General features: G+C 43.9%; 1 protein-coding gene across 1 annotated transcript in view; it reads left to right on the top strand.

Annotated features, from left to right (window-relative positions):
* The window catches only part of TOP2B (DNA topoisomerase II beta), a 113,330-nt gene that overhangs the window by 4,729 nt on the left and 86,407 nt on the right, over positions 1 to 22,194 (top strand). The window contains exon 2 of the mRNA XM_074984442.1: positions 15,476 to 15,649. Within this exon, the coding sequence (XP_074840543.1) occupies positions 15,476 to 15,649 (174 nt within the window). The remainder of the gene's footprint in view (positions 1 to 15,475; positions 15,650 to 22,194) is intronic.

Below are 22,194 nucleotides of genomic sequence, written 5' to 3' on the forward strand. Positions count from 1 at the left end.
TTAAAAGTAAATGGAATAAGCAGGCTGAATTGGCTCTTTTTCACATGATTACATTGAAAATGAAGTCATAGCTTTCAATTTTGATTGTTTAAACAAAGTCTGCTCTTCTGCTTTAGCAGCAGCAGGACAAGTAGTTCTTTGAAATAATGCCCAGCAATCTTCACAGATATCCCCTCCATAGGTCACTGAAACGTGCTTTGAAAACTCTGTGATAGTTGTTTTTTTCTTTTCCTTTTTGTTCCATTTTGTATATGGCCAGTTGTAGAACATTCACAACATGCCTGCCTTAACTATTCATTCTGTGTTGTCCACTCTTGGTTTTTTATTTGCTTTGTAAACTCACTGGTCAGGGACCATTCTTCACTCTATGTTTGAAATAAGAATATTCTGATCTGATTCATTGAGATTTTTGAGTGCTGCTGTAATACATACAATAGATAATTAATTAAATCAACCGTGGCAAAATTCTGCTTATTGAAAGCAAGTAGGAACGTTTTCTACATATGTATGTACAATACCATCCACTTCTGCAAATCAGGGTTTTGTTTTGTTTACACTCAGCTTATTTGGCATAAAATAATATGTGAACCAGGACGAAGTGTTGCTGCTTTTCTTACTATCAGGTTTGTAGACAGACTTCTGTTGACACTTGCACTGTTCAACAGCTGAGCAAATGGACCTATGGTGACCCAGCTCCAGATTTGTCTTGTCCTGGGCTTGTGCGGGTGGGAACTGAAGATCAGCAACTTCATGTTCCTTCAACTCATCATCTGCTTTGGCCTGTGTTCACCTTGCTTCTTGGCCTACCCTAGGACAGACAACTGCACCCCTTCCAGGAGTCTAATTTGTCTTGTTGTATACCCCCAGTTTCACCTCAGCTATAATCTATTTGCTTACAAAAATTAGACATAAAAATATAAAAATGTCATAGCACACTTTTACTGAAAATTTGCTTACTTGCTCCTTTTTATCTGCAGGAAATTTTAGTTTGCACTAACTTTGCTTGTGTTGTTTATGTACCCTGTTGTAAAACTAGTCAGATATGGAGGTGGTGGTGGTGGAGGATAGTTTAATGGTTAAAGCATTGGCCTTGGGAACCCAGGGTTGTGGGTTCAGCCCTTGAGGGGAACCATTCAAAGGGGCTGGAATGGGTTACATTTAAAAAAAGAGCAGGGAGGGGGAAGGTACTAAGTCCTGCTGTGAGGGCAGCAGACTGGACTTTGATGGCCTCTCCAAGGTCTCTTCCAGCTCTATGAGACATGATGATAAAATGTCCAGATGAGTTGATGTATACCCTGGAAGACCTCTGTGAACCCCCAGGCGTAGGGACCATTGGTTGAGAACTACTGAATTAGAACATTATTATTCTGAGACACCTTGTTCTCCTTAAAATCCTCCTCTGCAGTGTTTTATGGAAGAAGAAAAATGGTTAAGTAGCTGTTGTGCTGTGACTTCTGCTTTTCTGGTGACCAGTATTATTTCTTTGTTTCCTTGTGTCCCACTTTCAGTTTGTAATAGTGTGGATTAATTTAAAAATTTTTATCTAGTTTTGCATTTTTTAGTTAGTTGTCTAGACAGCTCAAGTCTCATTAGTTAGTAACCATTAAAACATGTTGACTGGCAACTAAAAATAGACTTTATGCTATAGTTTGTATATTTTCTAGTTAGAAGGATAAACTGTACATTTAAGTAATTATATGGTTTAGCATACGCTTACTGAGATTCTTAACTTTTGCAGTTTTCTATCATGTGAGAAAATGGGAACTGATACATTTCTTATGTGTAATTCTCATGATATATGTCAAGCTGTATTTGGATGAGAATTAGAATTAAGTTAAACACACACAAGCAACATCCTATGTTTTCTCTTTAAAAAATTAATCTTTAATGTTGAAAGCAAGAAATAAGTATGTTTAGTGAAATATGTTTACATTTTAAAACTGCTTTCTTAAATGGAAGTACAGGCTGAGCCTCTCTCATCCTGCCCCTTCAGACCCTGACCAATGCTGGATGAGAGAATTTGCTGGATGATGGGAAGTCAATGTTTTCTAGCACATTATCAACACTTCCGCTGTTTACTGGCTGCTTAGAAGACATTTAGCTGAAAATTAGAGCAAAATAACATCACAGAACACTGAGAGCCAGAGCTGGTGGCAGTAAATAAACTTTGTGGGGCCACAGGAAGCTTGGCCACACCCATGATAAGTGGTCATCTGGCTAACCTAAATCATGCCAGATTACGGAGTTTGCTGGCCAAGAGAGTTCCAGATTACAGAGGTTCAACCTATACTACTTATAGTTAGTGAATTCACTGTTTCTGTTCATTATGTTTCCCCAAGAATACAGAAGTTAATAGGTCTCATCTTCTCATTTCACTGTCCCGATTGGGCACTCTTAGCTTTCTAGGGAACAAGGTCTATTAATATAAAAAATAATCTTGCACACTGCATTTGTCCATTTGCTTTTGCTCAGATAGGCACCAGCACTAGATTCTACTCTCAGTTGATATTTGTGGGCAATAAGTATCCCTAAGAATGGAGGAACTTACATCTTTGGAGAAACAGCTCACCGGCACCCATTCCCACTAATGAACAAAGATGGGGCTGCTGGTTGCTGTGTAGGTGTGGTGAGGGAAGATTTCTGTGTTTAGCAGGGAAGAAAAGATGGCCCCAGACATGTAGGAGAGGGGAACTAGGTGGGAAGGTTCAGCAGTCAGCATGTGGAAAGTTTAAGAGGCTGTCTTCATCCAGAACATTGAATTATAACCTTGGACATGCTGAAGAACTCTTGGTGTCAGGCTACACTAGAGCACAAAATAGAGTTAAGCAATGCCTCTCTAGCTATGTGAGTAATGTAGCTGGAGTTCATATACCTTAAGTCAAATTATTGTGGGGTTTACACTGTGGGGGGGGGGTTGACATGAGAAACACTTCCTGGTGACGACTCTTACTCTTGTCAGGCTAGCATGACAGAGTAAACCGGAGAGTGATCTGCAGTCATTTTGTCAGGTCTTCATTAGACTCATTAAAATTGGCCACTGGTGGATTGATCTCGGAGTGTTAGTTTGGTCTATAGTTTAGATGTAGCATCAGAGTAAAATGTAGATTTCTTCTCTTGCTAGTTGAGAGGTTTCTCTAGTTGATAAGAGAGCCTGGAGATAAGAAGAGCTGAACTGTTTAAAAAATAAACAAAACAAATGGCATTGCACTTGATTTAAATTTTTCTTGAAAAGTAGATTTTTGTTAGAGTAATCACTGATGTTAATAGTTTACTGTTGGGAAAGAAATTCATATCCTTTCCTGCTGAAACATAATGCTCCTTCTTAAAGCAATAGTAATAGTAAGCCTCTTCTACTGCTACATCTTTTAGGGTTAAAGTTCTCATGGGACTTCCTCTTTTTTAAGCTGCAGTACACATAAAGAGCTGTGTGCAGACTTTTCCACTAACTTCTGAGGAATGATAGTGAGGATGTAGAGAAAAGACGTAAATTTCAGATACCGAAAGTTAAGGGTTCTTGGTGCTGTGAAAGGCTTCAGTTTTCTAAATTTTAGTTTCTTTGCTTATTCTCATCCTCCTGTTTTTCTGTATTGTTATGTATGCATAACTGTCTAAAATGCCTTTGATCCTCTTCTCAGAGTTCTCTGCAGGGTTGGAGTCAGAGGTTTTAATCAACGTACTGGATTTGTGAAAAACTCATGATCTGCAAAATTCAAATACTTAAAAATAGCGTGGTGTGCTGGATTTATATTTTAATCAAACACAGACTTTAATAGTTCTAAAATATGTTGTTGGTTGTTAAAATGGTTGTGTTAGCATGAAAATGCAGGCATATAATGCCTTAGGAATAACTTTATTATTTTAAAGGAAAAGTTATGAGACTATGATTGGTTTTACATATCAAAGGGTTCTGTGTAGGAAAAAAAAGGAAAATGGGACTTTTACTAAATTCTGTTTGTTCTGGTTCATACTATTAAGTGAAATATATTAGTGATGTTTCTTTGCCCCCTAGAATCTTAATTGAGTGTAAGGGCTGTAATTAATCATATACTAAATTTTATAAGATAATATCATATAAACCTTAAATTGCAGTTCTGTAAAAGCTATTAAAATACTTACTATGTTATATAAATGTACATTCAGCCTTAGCGCTCTAATATACAGTCATTAGTCATCGAGCAAAAAGCTATACCAGTCCTAAAGTACAGCTAGCATTTTCATACATTAGTTAGGACTGTGCCTGTTGTAAGCCTGACTTTTGCAAAATTTGTCAGAGAAAAGCCTGAAATTTTGCATGGACCATCATGCCTTTCTCTTACACTCTTTAGGGTAGTAAAGGATGGAACCTAGTTGGATAATTGAAAATTACTCATGGGGAGAATATTTTCCCAACATGGCCCTTTTTATTCTGCTGTAGCATCATGAAAGGATTATAAAACTCCTGAATCTGACTAGAGCGGTGGCGTCCAATACGCTGTCTGTTTGCCATGCCGTGAACTGGATAGTGTTATGTGGTGAATGCAGTTCTTTAGAGCTGCATCGTGGAGTGCCCTCTGTGTGCGCACCCCACCAGTTGGTGGGAAAAGTGTGTGGCAGCGGCTCATCCTGCTGTTCATTCAGGCCACGGGAGGGCTTGGAGCTGGGTGGATCTGGTGACGCAGCTGTCTTAGGCGTGGGCAGCGCTTGGGTGGCGCAGCATGGCTTGGGGTTCACGTGGCGCTGAGGGCTCAGGTGGCACGCTGTCTGAGGCTTGGGCAGCACCAGCGGGGTAGCTCTGATGAGTCACTGTGGTGGGGTAGGGTGCCTGGCTGCAGGGGGTGGCACCTGGCGGAGGGATGTAAATCAACAGAGCCACTTTGATTTAAGTGGAGCCATGCCACTTCACGCCAGATAAAGATAATCTGGCCTGGTGTGTTTCACTTGCACAAAAGTTTACTGAAGCTTTCAAAATTTTCACCTCCATGTAAAAACTGGTATATGAGCGAGCCTCCTTTTATATTTTTAGTAGCCTTTAACTGAGGGATTTTTCTACCTACAAGCATGATAAATATTGCATAGAAGTATGTGTAATTTATGAAGGTTTTTATGGTAGCCTGTGAACATAATAGCCACATGAATATTTAGATATTTTCACCTATTGTAAGGTTAACTGTGAGAGGGGAAAAGGAGGAATATTTGGTTCAGGCATGGCCTTCAGTGCTGAGGTCTTAGAATTTGTTGCACAATTGTGCTGTAGACTGTTTTTTTTGCAAAGAAGTCTCAACTGTAAAGTTAGAGGAAAAGCATGAAAACCTGAACCGAGGTGGTTGTCTTCCTGCATGTGCATATTGCCTGAAACAGCAGCTCATAGTAGTGTATGCTTCCCTCTTCGTTTCTGTGAGTAGTTGTAATTTTTGTGTTTGGGTTAGTTTCATTGGTACTATGAATAAACTTACTTCCCTACTGACTGCTTTTTGAAAAAATCCAGATATACTTCGTGCGATGGTCCTCAAGGCCATCCACAACTTCCTGGTTGCCAAAGGCCCCTACTGTAAGTCTTCAGCTATGGGATTTTTTGTATTGTATTGATGAAATGCCATAATTTCTCCCAGAAATTGGTGGGCATTTGTGTGTGCACACCCATTCCTCTTTACATGTGCTGAGAAATCCAGGAGAGAAGTCCATGCAGCAGGATGTGCTGATCTGGAACCATGCCTGTACAGGTGCCTTTGCAGAGGTGATAAGGAAAAAGGCATTTCCAAAATATACTGGCATTTATAAATGGGAGCACGAGGACTGTTGGTCATGATTCCCGGGCAGCAGAGTTTAAAGAAAAGCAGTGGATCAGAGAGGTCACTGTTGCAGGGACAGATGCATTGTGGAATTATTGCTGGAGAATTGCCTATATCTGTGTAGGTGCTTTTCCATCCATTTAGGTAGTAGTAAAGGGCTTAATTTGCTTGGGGACTGGTAAAATTTTGCCAGAGAAAGCTGAGAGCTTTTTTGGTAGCACCCAAATTGTGTAGATGTCTGTACTACCAGAAGGAAAGCTTTGTGTTGCTAAAAAACTGTATAATGTAGACTAGGCCTGCATGAGTGTAAAGGTCTGGGAATTGTTTACTGCTAAGATCCTCTTCTGGAAGCAGACATGGACTCTGCTGGGACCAGTACCATCCTTTCAAAGCACAGCAAAGGATCAATAAAGGTAACATTTGCATGTACTGCAACAAATGCATTGTTGATAAACGTAGCTACTGAAGGGCCCTTGGTGTGGAGGGTCAGCTTATGCACCTTCATGCCTATTTAGGCTGCACTTTGGTGCAGTGGATATTTGTGGACTTACAGGTATCTTCGCAAAACAAAAAAGCAGTCCTGTAGCACTTTAGATTAACAATAATTTATTAGGTGAGGAGCTTTTGTGGGATACAGCCACTTCAGATCTGGAAAATTCTGATAAAAGAGAATTGAGATGAAGATAATTTAACAGAAAGATTGGTGGGGGGTGGGGGGTGAAAATGGAAACAAAAACTGATGAATCAGCTTGATAGTTTACTGGAACTGTTTTAAGTATGCTACCTGTGATTACTATGAATGTCAAAGGTGGGGAAGCTGTCCTTGTACTGCATGAGGAAATTGATATCTCTATGATTTTTATGGAGATATACATACCTCAGAGCTGGAAGGGATCCTGAGAGGTTAGGGAGTCTAGTGCAGGGCCAAGCACCCTCTCTGACAGAGTGGTTTTTTTGTTTTTTTTTAAATCTCTTTGTCCTAGGTTCTAAATGGCCTCCCCAAGGATTGAACTTGCTGCCCTGGATTTATAAAGCCATTGCTCAAACCACTGAGCTGTGTGTCTCCCTTCTCCCCCAAATCTTTGTTGAGGCTGTATTGTAAAGTATCAAACTTGAGAATGATGTCGTCTTTTGTAATCTGGTGTTCATCTCTGGTTTAGAATGCAGACTTTTAAGTTTTGAATGCTGTGACCTGCTAGATTAAAGTGTTCACTTACCAGTTTATCTGTATTCAGATTTCTAATGTATGATTTATGTCCATTCTTTGGTGAAATGATTGTCCAGTATACATACTAGAAGGCAATGCTGGCACATATACGGCATATATCACACTGGTGGAAGTACAGGAATATGAACACCTGATTATGTAACTGATGTGGTTAAGTCCAATTATGGTATCTCCAGGGTAAATATATGGACAGAGTTGGCAGCAGGATTGTTGCAAGGAAAGGTGCCAGGATTAGTATTTCTGTGGTGTGGCATGTGATTGCTAGTGAGAATTTTCTGAGGTTAGGTGGCTGTCTGTAAGAAAAGACAGATCTGTCACCCAGGGCCTGTGAGAGTGTAGTATCATGTTCCAGTATAGGTTGTAGAATGTTGGCAGTTTGCTGCAGGGGTTTGAGTTGTGGGTGATGTTCTGTTCAAGTGGTTCTGTTATTAACTTTCTTGGGCCTATCTAGAAGTAGCTGGTTTCTGGCTATTCTTCTGTCCCTGTCAATCTGATTTTTAACTTCTCCCAAGGGGTAGTTAAGTTTTACGAATGCCAAAGAATGAATGGACACAAATCAGACATTAGGAATCTGAATACATGTAAACTGTTGAGTGAGCATTTCAGTCTAGCAGGTCATAACATTAAAAACTTAGGTCTGCATTCAAAAACAGAGACTTTAACACCAGATTACACAGGGAGACATCTGAGTTGGAGTACACACTAACACAGCTACTTCTCTGTTACAGGAATCTGTTGACCCTTGTTCTGCCACTGGTGCCATGCCACCATTAGATCAGGCAGTGGCGTTAGACCTGGATTGCCAGGTGGCTCGAGTCCTTTGTCTCATTCCTTCAAGACTTGTGGACAAGAGGAGAGGGAGTTGCATGATCAGTTTGGTGCCAAAGGAGTCTTGATCTCCAAATAGATATTTGTACAGAGCTATATAAAAAGGAGAGTCTCAGAAATCACAGTTCTTCTGTTGTCCTCAGGAAAAAGTGCAGTTTTACCCCTTGCAATACTCCCAATTCTCTCTTGTTTTTGTTGAAGGGATTGAATCTCTGGGCACCAGGGACACTACATGTCCATTCATTAGCTCTGATCAGCTTTTCTTCAAATGTTCCCTCTGATGCTACTGTTCCAGGAGTTGTCTAAGTTGACTTTGGTATCATCTGGGATATATTTGGAAGTGCAGTTGTTATGTCCTGGAGTAAACTAACCCAAATTGTGATAAGATCAGTTCCCTTTCTTGCCTTGATTAAGAGACTTAGAAATCACATGTGGTGACTTCATCCAGCAATCTCCTTTGGTTGCTGTTTAATGAATTTGGCATCACTGGCAAGCCCTTATGTCAGGTATTATTCAGGCCGTAAGAGAGAATTGAAGTCAGCAGCCCAGTCTGCTTTTCCAGGCTCCTGCAGATTCATGATTAAGTCTCTAATTTCTTCACTTCCACAGTTGATACATATCTTCCTTCCTGCCTTCCCCTAACCAGCATTCTAGTGGATCTGTCTAAATCTGAAGGATAACATCACAGGTAGGATGTGGGCGGTGATACTGTGCAGACCAAGATAATCTAGCTTGGTGGGTCATCAGCTGAGAATGTGAAGATTTCTTATACACCTCCTTCTAATGGCAGATCCTCCAAATCAGTGGTTCTGAACCAGTGATAAATGTAATTCAAAGAGGTCTTGTGTGGTGTATCAGCTTATCTAAATAATTTGCCTAGTTTTACAGCAGGCTACATAAAAAGATCCAGCCAAGTCAGTACAAATTAAAAATTTCATACAATGACTTGTTTGTGTTGCTCTATATTACTATACACTGAAGTATAAATACAACATTTATATTCCGTTGATTTTTCTTCTTAAATTGGGAAAAAAGGAGGAAGTTAAGTTGTTTTTCAGTAATAGTGTACTGTGTCACTTTTTGTATTTCTTGTCTGATTTTTGTAAGCAAATAGTTATTCAATAAGGTGAAATTTGGGGTTATGTGAGACAAGCCAGACCCCTGGAAGGGATACAGTAGTTTGGAAAGATTTAGAGCCACTGCTCTGAATTTTGGGACTGTTGATTCAGAAAGCTCATCACTTATTTGTATCCTAGGGTAACAAGAATAAAGATAGGATTACTTTACCTGTGAATGAATGCCTTCTTGAGGCAATCAGGGATAGCTAGATAATACTTTCACTATTTGTATCAAATGCTGATAAGATTTACCAGATGCTTCAGTGGGTTTTTGCATACTTTTACTCACCTATCATCAAAATCCTGTTTGCATTTCCTGAGAGACCATAGTATATTGACTGAAAAGGAAGGGAAGATAAATGGTTTGTGCAGAAACATCTCCTTTTGTGGATATGTATTTTAAAATTTGTAGGCAGTTCTTTGTTTAATCTCTGGGAGTATGTACCTCTAAGAGGAGAAAATAGACTGAAGATGACATACCTGAATGTAATTTTTTAACAACATTCTTCAGGCCTCACCGGGTATCTTGAACACTGATTGCAAGGACTTCAGTAGCACTTTGAGTATCTCTTTGGAAGTATTTATGTAAAGTTTTCATGCCTTTTATTGCATAACTACTTAATGGAGCGGGCCTGTGAAGTGAAAATGGAAGTTATTGCTCACCTTTTTGCATAAGTGCCCTTGAAAAGACTGTTGCAAATGTTGTCGTACTGAAACAGTATGCTTCCTTGATATCCTTAGTGCAGATCTCTGCCTTATCAGAGGAACCTGCACGAATCCAATTTCAGCAAACAGTAGTCTGAGTCGTCTGTACTCCGCAGCGCACTTTGTCAGTGAGAACCCACCTTTAATGGTGCAATGCCTGAGAGCTCAAAGTTGTTAGCATACCAGTTATTTCTCCTTCCTCTTATTACTTTTTAAAGACATTTTTCCCAATTCCTTGCATTTAATGTATGGAATAACCACAAGCAATTCAATATTATATAGCTAATCCGGTTCTTCTGTGCCATTTCTTCCCCTTCTCCCATCTCATAGATCATAATAAATAATAACAAACATAATAAATATATTATTTATAAACATTCTTCATATGGAGACCTTTGTACTCCTTTTACAAGAAAATTAAGATGTAACAGCCAAAATTAATATGCAAACATCTAACTTCCTATGTAGTTTTCTTCATAAAAAACATGCTAATCTGTACAAAAGGGTGGCCTCTTTTCAGTTCTCAGAGATGGTGTGTGATGCCTTATTCTTGCCTTGTTTGTTTTACTTTCAGCTTCTTAAAATTTAGTAATTTACAGTGGGTTTCTCAAGGAAGGTGAGGCTAGACTAATATTTTAAGTCTGACTTTGATACCCAGCCCACCGTACCAAACTTTGCTAAATCTAAACCAGTGTCATAGAAGCTTCAAAGAGCAGAATAGTTTTTCTCTTCCTGTGAGAGAAGATTGAAAGAATTGGGTTTATTCAATATGGAGAAGAGAAGACTGGCAGGGGACTTAACAGATTTCAACTACCTAGAAGATCATTACAAGGGGAAGTGAGGAAAAATTGTTCTGTTTAATCCCTGATGATAGGACAAGAAGCAATGGGTTTAAGTTGCAAGAAGGGAGATTTTGGTTGGACATTAGGAAAAGCTTCTTAACTGTCTGGGTGGTTAAACGCTGCAATAAATTAGCTAGGGATTTTGTGGAATTGCTGTCAGAAATTTAGAAGTAGGTTAGTGAAATACCTTTCAGGATGGTCTAGATCAGGGGTCAGCAAATGGCAAAACGCATGCAAGGAGCATCACACGAGCCAATTTTCGTTAGCTTGCGAGATGGGAGCTCAGCCCCACCTCACCTCCCGCATGCATCTGGGAACTTGCTGAAAGCCATGCTACCTGTGGATTAATAGAAGACCAGCTAATGCTACTAACCACCACCTAAACGGTAAAGCTGTGAATCTTTATTTATTAGTGAAGCTGTTGCAAGTGGAGCAGAATGGTGATAGTTCTGATAGTGCTTAGTTCTGGGGAAGTTGATTGCAAAGTCTTGGACCACCCTAAGAGAAGATGCTATGTCTTGCACAGACGAGCTTCACTCATATCAGAGATAAGAATAGGTATAATCCTTTTTGTAGACATAAAGTCTGCAGACCGTCAGTTAAGGCCTTGTGCATAGTCTTTTATTGCAATTACACTTTGGAGTGAATGCGCCATGACTAGAAACAGGAAAAGAGTAGAGGAAGAGGCTAGAAATGGAGAAGAAAATCCTGCTCTTTGGTTAGTTTCAAAGTACTTTATGCAGTACGACTGTTGATGCAATTACTCTCCTCTCTGAGGATATGACGCACAATGTTGTCAGGAGACAAAACTTGTGATTTAATCCTTTGACAGTAAGCAGTGTAGCTTCCAAAATAATCTGGTTTCCTTACTGAGAAGACGAAGACTGCTTCTATGCATGCCACTTCCTGTCAGAGGTGGCATGGTAATGAGGCATTTAGAAGCAGGCTAATGAGGTGATAACATGCATATTTAATGCCTCATTAGGATAATGGCGACCATGCCAATTTCAAAGTGCAGCCTCTGAATTGCAGGTTGGCAGTGTAGATGTGGGCAGCTTCAAAATAAGCACCCCACTTCAGCATTCTCTTACTCCGATCTAGTTTTGTGAGAGTAAGGGAATGTTGAAGTGGGACTCTTATTTCAAAGCTGCCCTCATCTATCTACACTGTCAGTCTGCAATTTGAAGTCTGCACTTTAGCATGATGGCAGCCACGCAAATTTCAGTGAGGTGCTGAATATGCATGTTAGTGCCTCATTAGCCTGCTTCAAATTGTCTCATTACCATACCAACTCCCGTCGTAGGTGGCATGTGTAGAAGCAGCCCAAGAGTGACCATTGGTTTTCTGGAAGCAACTGCGTGCAGCATTGAAACATGGTAACAGGTATTTAGTACTGCATTATGTAAATAGAAAAAGCAATAGTGCAACATCTATTGTACTTTAAGAGAAATAATGGCAGCATGTAGGAAAAAGCAGATATGAAAGTAGATTTTCTAGAATTAGAGTAATTACTTGTCTAGAAGGAATGACTGGGGTGGGATCATCAACTATATCATCAACTATACAACTTCCATACAGTTCAAGGAAGATGTTGACATTACTCTATTACAGGCCTTTGGAAATGGAATTTCTTCACACTTTAATCTGACTCAGGAAGGAGGGTGCAAATTAAATGTCTCCTGAAGTTGGTCCAGTCCCCACAGTAAACTGTCTTACTTTAATTTAGGGCTTGTCTACATTGGAAAGTTATGCTGGTATAAGATAATATGTAAATTTATATATAGTTATACTGTGGACATGTGTACAAACTTATGTTAGTGTGTTTTTTCTTTATTTGGAAGGGGTTTAAGATGATCCAAAAAAGCTGTTTTTGTTCTGGAATAAGAACATTCATACTGGAAGTGTAGCTGATACAGCTACAATGGTTTCTGTTTGTTTTGTAATCACTACTTTCCGGTAAAAAGTTGCTATTATCCAGAAATTGTTAGTAAGTGGAAGCCTGGGTGGGGCTGCAACTTGCAAAGTGCTGGGACACATACCTTTTCCAGCTGCATCTCTGAAAAGTGGCATGTGACATTGCTCAGCATGTCCTAGTGCTTCCTTCTGTGGCTGCAGCCCACAAAACCTTCTTATAGGGCTGGAACCAATAAAAGAAACACAGGGAGACACAGAATCTGGGCTCCTGATGCCATGGCAAGATGCAACTTGGAGAGCACAGGGAGAGGTACTGTGCAGCTATATGGGCCCCCAGAACCCCTATGTCCCATAGAAAGTATAGGCATTTGGGTAAGAGCCCCATTTGCTGCTGCTCACAGCCCACAGCCTCCCTTCCCAGTCTGCAGCCAACAGCGTGTGGCATCCCTTGGCCATGAGCTCTGAGTCCATGCTCAGGGTTTATTAGTCAACTGCATGGGAACTCTAGTGATGGATCGGTTCCTGGCAAATATTACTATGAAGTGAGTGTTGTTAATATTAGGATAATAATTAAACAGGATCAACTACATATAGGTTTAACTATGTCAGTACAGTGGGTAAAAGTTCCTCATATAGACACCCTCATGCTGATTGCCAAGGTCCCAATCCTGCCTGTCTACATTTGAAACACTAGAGCAGCAGTGTGTGTCTGTGACACAAGATACTACCTAACCCCCATCTACCTCCCCCCCGCCCCCGCACCATAGAAATCACATTTCCTTAGTTGAGCTGTTACAGGTTGTAGTGAGATACAGTCTCACTGGGTAGTACGATTTGACGCTCAGGGTCAGGCCTGGCTTCAGGGCAAGGCGAACAAGCTAGTTGCCTTGGGCCTTGTGCTTTCAGGGCCCTATGCTCCATTTGACTGTAGTATCCACCACCCACCAGCTGGGCCCCATTGTTAGCATGCCACGTACTTCTGGGTTTTATGGGATCTCTTTATACTGCTTCTACATAAAATTAGCTGAATGAGCCAAGTGACAATTCCATTGACATAGGATTCCCTGGATGGCACAGAGAAGGCAGAATACCTGACTGCTATCCCTTTTGCCTTGGGGACATTTAAAGCCAGTGTTTGATTCCTTGAGTTTAGGATATTTGAGTACAAGTTAGAGTAGCCTCTGCTCTCTCTTATACACTCATCCCTCATTAAAAGAGTACATTACTTACGAGTACTTGCTAAAATGAGGGATGCATACCTACCTTTGTTCACTACACGAGTGAACTCCCTCCCGCTAATATGAGCCTTACCCCTCTCCCTGCGGCTCCAACCCACCTCAGCCTGAAACCACTCTGGCCCCACAGACCTAGCCCACCATAGCCAGACTCCCCAACCTGTCTCAGTCTGAAACCCCACTGGCTCCGCATACCCAACCCACCACAACCGGACACCCCCACCGGCTCTGCGGCCCCAACCCACCGCAGCCTGACGACCCCGTCAGACCATAGACCCAAGCTGCAGGTGTCTTAACGCCCCTGTCCGCCCCATGGGCCCAACCTGCCACCAGGTTTTAACCCTCCCTTCTGCTCATGGCCCCAAACTGTCTCCAGCCTTTAACCTTCTCCAACCTACCCCCAAGCCCACAGTTCGCTTACCTTTCAAAAGCAGCACCACATGCTGCCACTCCTTCCCCGAGTTAGGAGCACTTGGAACGAATCAGAGATTTTTCTGTTTATTTCAGTGGGACTTCAGTGTCCCTCTTATGAGTTTTCGCCTGTGAGCAGGAAGTTGGGAACCAATTGTGCTCATACAGCAAGGGATGAGTGTATAGCTCAGGTGACTGCAGAATCATGAGTGGGAAGGGGCTCAAAGCTAGTGTACTCTCATTTGGTCTGTCCTCCCACAGCTGCACTGAATTTAGAATCATAGCATAGGTGTCTGTATTGCTAATCTGTTCAGAGAGAAATGTTTGCTTCCTTTTATATAAACGTTTCTGAAATCATCCACACAGTCCTACTCCCTTCTTTCTCCCTTCCCTTCCCTTCCCTTTTCACAACACATGCGTGTTGAACCTGTTGGTTTATTGATGCTTTTTTGTAACTTGGTTGCTAATGCCTAAACTGTATTGGAAAATTTATTTACCTGAAGTTATTCCTGATGTACTTATATAAATGTCCTATGGTTTTTAAAACAAACTTCGTGTGCATACATACTCTAAGCACTGTACTCGGCTGTGCAGATGCTTTGCTTATCCTCTGCAAAATATGTTTTTTAACATTAGCTTTAATAAAATTTATATCAACAGTTGCTTCTAAGTCAGTCAATTGAATGCATGAGAGAAGATTATTTCATATACCAAGGAATATTGCCAGGATTATGTCTAAAGTCACATTGCTGCAGAAGATCAACCCACTGAGGGTTGTGCGGTTTTGTTTCATACGTATTCAAAACGATGTTTTCAGGGGTAACTTTCGACCCCGGAACTCCTCATGAGCGGTGAGGATTAAGGAAGATGAACGGAAGAAACGTACTTGTTGATCTTCTGTATAGACATCCATTACAGCTGACTGTAGATCAGTTGTGCTTCTAGAAGGCATTCCTATTCAGGACAGCACTTTGACCTGTTCTTAAGCCCCAATGAAATCTCTCAGGGCCTAGCAGTCCACGCCAAAATTAAATGACATACTTGCATATATTTTCATTTTTTAGAGTAGAGCTTAGTTGGATGAATTAATACTTAATGAATTTAAACTCAAAATTGAAATTCTTTATGTTCTTGTCTAAGGAAACAGAAAGAAAGAAATTTAAAGAATTCCTTTTATAGCTTACTGTTTTACCTTTTATATATAACAGTGTGTTGAAAGAGGTTTTAAACTTCTTGTGAATTAGTATACAGACAATCCAGTAATATGCTGAATTATTTCTGTAACCAGAGTTCTGAGTTCAGGAATTGAATATGAAAATGAATCTCTAAATTAATATAAACCTCAGTCAAGATTTGTTTACAGCTTTAGAGAATTAGAAAGATGAATAAAGAAGATTGTTAGTAACATGCTTCATTCTTTTTTTAGACTCTATTTGATAATCAAAACAATGCTTCAAAAAAAGAAGAATCAGAAAATATTAGTAAGAATGATACTTCAAAGAAGATGTCAGTTGAGAGAGTTTATCAGAAAAAGACTCAACTTGAGCATATCCTTCTACGTCCTGATACGTACATTGGATCAGTGGAACCTTTAACTCAGGTGAGTTTCTGTTTAAATTTACAGTCTTCCTGGCATTCTGTCCTTTTAATAAAGAATTAAATAATAAACTGTTGTGGCTGGTAAACAAAAAGTTACACTTCTGTGTTTAAGAATATCCTGTTGAGCACTTTTGTAGAGTGTTCATCCATTCATGGAAATGGGTTAAGAGAAGATATTTAGCAGTGTCTGGTTCTTTTGAATCAACATATGCAGAGGGAATTTTGTAGCGCTCAGGTACAGTATAGTGATAATGTTTTGGGGTTTTTTATGTTGTCATTGGATGCCTGGAGACATGTCCTTTGGGAAAAGAGTCTTTTCATTCTAGGTGTGTGAAGGAAAGAGCAGCATCTGCCTGAGCAGTTTAGTTCCTTCTCCAAAGCTGTGGAAAAGTACAGTATATTGTTGTTTCAGAGTTTTCTTCTCCCTGAAATCTTTCAAATGTGGAAACAGAAGTGACACTGAGCATTTCTCCCACCTGCTCCCTCTTTTCTTTTAGTTTCTAAGCCTGACAATCCGCCTCACTGTTGATGGAACACTGAGGCTGTGTCTACACTTGCCCCCAACTTCAAGGGGGGCATGGTAATCAGGGCCATGGGAGAAAACTAATGAAGTGCTTCAATGAATACGCAGCACTTCATTAGGCTAATTTTTCCCTGCAACAACTTCGAAGCCTCAACCTTCAGAGTTCTGGCATGTGTGTAGCTGCGGGCACTGTGAAGTGCCCATGCTATTTCGAAGTCCCTTTACTCCTTTTTGAGTTAATTTTCAGGAGTAAAGGGGCTTGAAAGTAGTGTGGGCACTTCAAAGTGCCCACGGCTATATGCATGCCAGCACTTTGAAGTTTGATGCTTTGAAGTTACTGCGGTGAAAATAAGCCTAATGAAGTGCTGATTACCATGCCCCTTTCAAAGTTGGGGGCAAGTGTAGACACAGCCTAACTGTAATCTGTAGAATAACTTAGTTTTAAATCATTTATGCTTGTCTACTCAGCAGATATGTATGTATATTTATGCATGTGTATCAGTATGTACAATACAAATGTGTGTATAGCTGCATATACAAGTGTGTTAAATTCCCTTACCAATATTGTTACAAATTTGGGAATGTCACATGGGATTTCTTAACCTGACTGAGCCAGGTTGATTAGTTTGGTTCTATCCATTAGCTGCATTGAAAAGTAAAAATAATAATGTCAAAACTGAAAACTAGTAAAGAAACTAAATAAAACAAGTAATTTTTTTTACTCTGTCCTCTGTGATTGAGCATTCAAACCAGCAGCTATCTATTTGTAGAAAAACTGTTCTTCTTTGAGTGTCCCCGTGGGTGCTCCACATCAGGTGTCGGGCTCGCCCGGCGCCGCAAATCGGATCTTCCAAGCAGTTTCTGCCAGACCGTGCATGCGCTGGTGCGCGCCGCTCCCTTGCGCGCTCCTGGCCACGTGCGCGATCCGGTCCCCGCCAGTTCCTCTTAACTGCCGTCGGCTGCAGACGGAATTCGATTAGGCTACGGCCAAGTTAGCGTATTCAATGGTTTTAACTGTTTTTCTTTAAAGTTTTCAAGTTCTTAGTCTACTGTTAAGTTAGCAAGTTGTTATCTTCAAAAAAAAAAAAACAACAAGTGGGACGGCATTCAGTCCAGTCCTAGTAACAAGCGGAGCACCGGAGGCCAGGAGCCTAGGGCCATTAGCCCTCCTGCCGCGGCAGGCTATCGGAGAGGGGGAAAAACAGCACAGAGAAGGTGCTAAGTACCCCATTAACAACTAAAAGACTCACCAACAATGTCCTCTTCAGGATTCAAGAAATGTGAGTCTTGCCGAGAGGCAATGCCAGCGTCTGATGGGCACAGTCACTGCATAAGGTGCCTTGGGGAGTCCCATGTCACGCAGAAATGCTCCTTCTGTGCAAAATTAACAGCCAGAGCAAGGAAGGACTGGGAGATGTGGCTTAAAATGCTGCTCTTCGACAAGGCCCTCCAGCCAGACGTGCCGGAGCAGCCGCAGCAGGAGGGACCCTCTGGGGCCCATAAAAGGAAAGCCGCCTCCCTCACCCCATCAGCACAAAAACGGAGGAAAGTCTCCCCAGCCCGATCCCTGCCAGCAGCAACAGCGAGCAGGACAGGAGGAGCGCACAGCCCCCAGCCGCAGCAACAGCTGATCGGCGGCGGCACGGAGAGCCACGTGGAGGCGGCTCAGCCTCCGATAATCAAACAGCCGGCCCGCACCTCAGGCAGGGCGGCGGCTAAACAAGCGCCGGTACCGGCAGCACCGCAGGCAGCGGCACCAACCCCCGGGGAACCGGCGGTGCAGAGCGTGCAGGCACGCAGCCTGCAGGCACCAGAGGACACCGCCTGTGCGGCACCGCCCATAAGCGTGCCAAGCGCGGCGCGGACGGGGCCAAGATCCCCTACACGTCAGGGGGCGGAGCTACCCCCTCAAGGGAGGGGGAAGGCTGCACACAAAACAAGGCACCGCAGCCCCTCTCCAGACAGGGCTGCAGAGTTGCTTTCTCTCAGCCCTCCGCTCATGCTGCAGACTCCAACTAGAAGGCAGGGGTCCCCCCTAGCCTACCCGGAGCCCCCGTCTCCATTTTTACAACCAGCCTCGCCCTGGCTGGGACCACCTTCACCCTTCTTGGGGTTTGAGCCGCTGGAGTACTATCACAAATCGCTCTCTCCAGTGTCCCAGGTCTCTCGACAATCTCGCTCCCCCAGACACAGAGGGTATGCACCAAGGGAGTGGTCCAGGTCAGCTTCCCAAGAACAGTGCCCATGCTGCCATGGTCGCCCCTATCACGCGGGGCATAGACACCACCGGCAGTCTACCAGGGAAAGATCCCCACAGATGGTCCCGTATCCCCGAGGGCAATCGCGAACGGGGACGGAGACTCAAGTATCTCAGGGGGAACTGGTTATGGAACCCCGAGATTTTCCCTTGCAAGTTTCCAGCGAGCGGATGTACCATCACCAACAGGAACGGGAAGGGTCCAGAGAGGCGTACCCTAGTGGTTCCTCGCTCTCCTCCCCAGACGAGGCTACGGCCCCCGGGGGACGTCCATCCTCCGGACGATCTCAAACAGTTTCAAGAGCTGTTTAAGAGGGTGGCCTTCACGCAAGGCATCCAGACAGCAGAGGTGCAAGAGAAACACCATAAGCTCCTCAAAAATCTGAGACCTCTGGCCTCCTCCAAAATAGCAATACCGCTTGATGAAGCAATCTTGGAGTCCGCCACTATGAGATGGCAGACCCCCGCGACTATTCCGCCTGTCCACAAGAGAGCGGATAAGAAATACTTCGTGCTGGCGAAGGGCATGGAGTTCCTGTTCAGCCACCCACAACCAAATTCCTTGGTGATGGAGTCGTCGCAACAAAGATCAAAGACATCTCAATTCAAGACGGGGGAACAGACGAAGATGCCAAGAAGCTAGAGCTGTTTGGCAGAAAGGTCTACTCCTCCTCCACTCTACTGTTGCGAATGGCAAATTACGCAGCGCATCTAGTGAACCATAATTTCGACAACTACACTAGGTTAACCTCCCTCATGGACTCGCTTCCAGAGGACAAGAAACCGGTGCTCAAGGCCATCGTGCAAGAAGGCTACGCGGCCTCGAGGACGGGAGTTCAGATCGCCCTGGCTGTTGCGGACACAGCAGCATACTCCACAGCTACGGCAGTGGTGATGCGAAGGGAGTCCTGGCTCCAGACTTCGGGTATACCGAGGGATCTGCAGGCAAAGATAGTCGATCTTCCCTTCGACTCGCAGAAGCTGTTTGCTGAATCAACTGACTCGGTCCTTCATTCCAGTAAAGATTCAAGAGCCACACTTAGGACCCTGGGGATTTACACTCCTCCGTACAGAAAGAAAAAGTACTACCCTCAACAGAGACAGTACCAGTACCAGCAACAGCGTCCCCAGTACCACAGGGGTTACGAGCAAGGGCGACATCAACAGCACCAGCAGTACAGAACTCCCAGGCGACGTTCCCCACAGAGCTGTGTGTCCTCGGGGCAGGGCCAAAGGCCACAAGTTTGACACACAGATCCAGGGCTGCGCCATCACTACCATCGCACAAGGTCATCCGAAGCGGTTATTCCACCATCGCCTCCGACCATTTTACGACCAGTGGCAAAGGATCACCACAGACAAATGGGTGCTGGAGATCATAGCCACGGGGTACGCCATCCCCTTCCAGTCGCTCCCACCGCCACGACCTCCACCCAGGCCCCACCTCCAGGAGGCCTCCCACATAGCGAGGCTCAAGCAGGAGGTAGACCATCTCATGCTCATAGGGGCAGTGGAAAGAGTGCCGGAGCAACTGCAAGGGAAAGGGTTCTACTCTAGGTACTTCCTCACGGAGAAAAAGACAGGAGGCTGGAGGCCCATCTTAGATCTTCGAGGCCTCAACCGGTACCTGCGCAAGCAACGCTTTCGGATGATCACAATCGCCTCCATCCTTATGGCACTAGACAATGGAGATTGGTTCGCAGCCCTCGACTTACAAGACGCGTATTTTCACATAACTATCCATCCGGCTCACAGACGATTCCTCCGGTTCATGGTAGGCAAAGAACATTTTCAATACAAGGTCCTACCGTTTGGCCTCTCCTCAGCCCCCAGAGTCTTCACCAAGACCTTGGCAGTGGTGTCAGCCTACCTGCACAGACAGGGAGTATTTCTATTCCCGTATCTGGACGACTGCCTACTCAAAGGGGCCTCGAAGGAGGAGGTACTACGCATGATACGCGTCACAGCAGGCACGTTCTCTTCACTCGGCCTGGTTATCAATCTGGCAAAATCAAAGATAGACCCCACACAGGACATAGAGTTCACAGGGGCACGCATAAATTCTATTACAGTGGGAGTGTATCTATCAGAGACACGCTTTCGGGCCATCGGCTCCCTCGGGCAAGTCATCACCTTCAGCCCTACGGTGCCAGTTCTGACGTGCTTACAGCTGCTGGGCCTCATGGCAGCAGCGACATCCGTAGTACAGAACGCCAGGTTACACATGCGCAGCATGCAGCACTGGCTGGCGAGCGTATACAAACTGGCAGCACACACTGTTCACAGGGTGGTGTCGCCCACAACCAGAGGTGCGCAAATCCCTGCAATGGTGAGTAAACCCCAAGAACTTGCTATCAGGGGTACCCTTCCACCAACCACAAATATCGGTTTTTCTTACTACAGATGCCTCCGTCATAGGGTGGGGAGCACACATGGGCGAAAAGGTGACACAAAAACTGTGGTCCTCCACGGAGCAGTCACTGCACATAAATATACTGGAGCTCAGAGCAGTGTTCAACGCCTGCAGACACTTTCAAGACCATATACAAGGCAAAGTAGTCGGGATCAGTACAGACAATACCTCCACCATGTTTTATATAAATCGGCAAGGAGGACCTCGGTCCCGTGCCTTATGCGTGGAAGCAGTCCGGTTGTGGAACTGGTGCATCGCCAACAATATAACCTTGAAAGCCTCGTACTTACCAGGCTCTCACAATGTGAAGGCAGACCAGCTGAGCAGGCGTTTCGCACTCACGCACGAGTGGCAGATCCGTCCCGATCTGCTACGACCGGTTTTTCACGCATGGGGTTTTCCCCAGATAGACCTGTTTGCTACTCAACACAACAAGAAGTGCCCACGATTCTGCTCCAGGGCCGGACTGGGACGGGGGTCCCTGGGGGATGCATTCACGATCTCCTGGAGGGGCCCCCTGCTTTACGCTTTTCCTCCCACAGTGCTGATCCACAAAGTCTTGCAGAAAGCCAGGAGGGAAGGAGCCCAAATGATCCTGATAGTCCCAACGTGGGATCGACAGCAATGGTTCCCCCTACTCCTGCGCATGTCAGACCGTCCACCGATGCCCCTTCCGGTGGTGCCAGATCTGCTCACGCAAGCCCAGGGGTCCATAGTGCATCTGCACCCCCAAGGCCTGCGACTACAAGCATGGTTAATCCATGGCTCAGCTCCCTAGAGAGCACATGTATGGAGGAGGTGCAACAAGTCCTAGAAAGTAGCAGGAGGACTTCCACCAGGAAGACCTACAAGCAGAAATGGACTCGCTTCACGGCATGGTGTTCTACCAAACAGCTAGCCCCGCTTTCGGTGCCTATACCTGTAATATTAGAGTATTTACTGGACCTCAAGAGAGGAGGACTCTCACTATCTTCGTTAAAGGTCCACCTTGCTGCCATTTCAGCGTTCAGACACGAAGAGGAAGGGCACACGGTGTTCACCCATCCCATGGTTACCAGGTTCCTCAAAGGGTTGGTAAACCTATACCCCCCTCGGAAACCGCTTCCACCTTCGTGGAACTTGGACCTGGTGCTTAATGCGCTAACGGGACCACCGTTCGAGCCTTTGGCCGTGGTTTCCCTCCGCCTCCTTACGATAAAGACGACCTTTCTTCTCGCAATCACGTCAGCTCGCAGGGTGAGCGAGCTTGCAGCAGTTATGGCAACGCCACCCTGCACTGTTTTTTCCAAGGAGGCAGTAACCATACGGCTGCATTCAGCCTTTGTTCCTAAAGTTTCTTCTGAGTTTCATATT

This window comes from Carettochelys insculpta, chromosome 2 (genome assembly GCF_033958435.1).
Source record: "Carettochelys insculpta isolate YL-2023 chromosome 2, ASM3395843v1, whole genome shotgun sequence".
Classification (NCBI taxonomy): Eukaryota; Metazoa; Chordata; order Testudines; family Carettochelyidae; genus Carettochelys; species Carettochelys insculpta.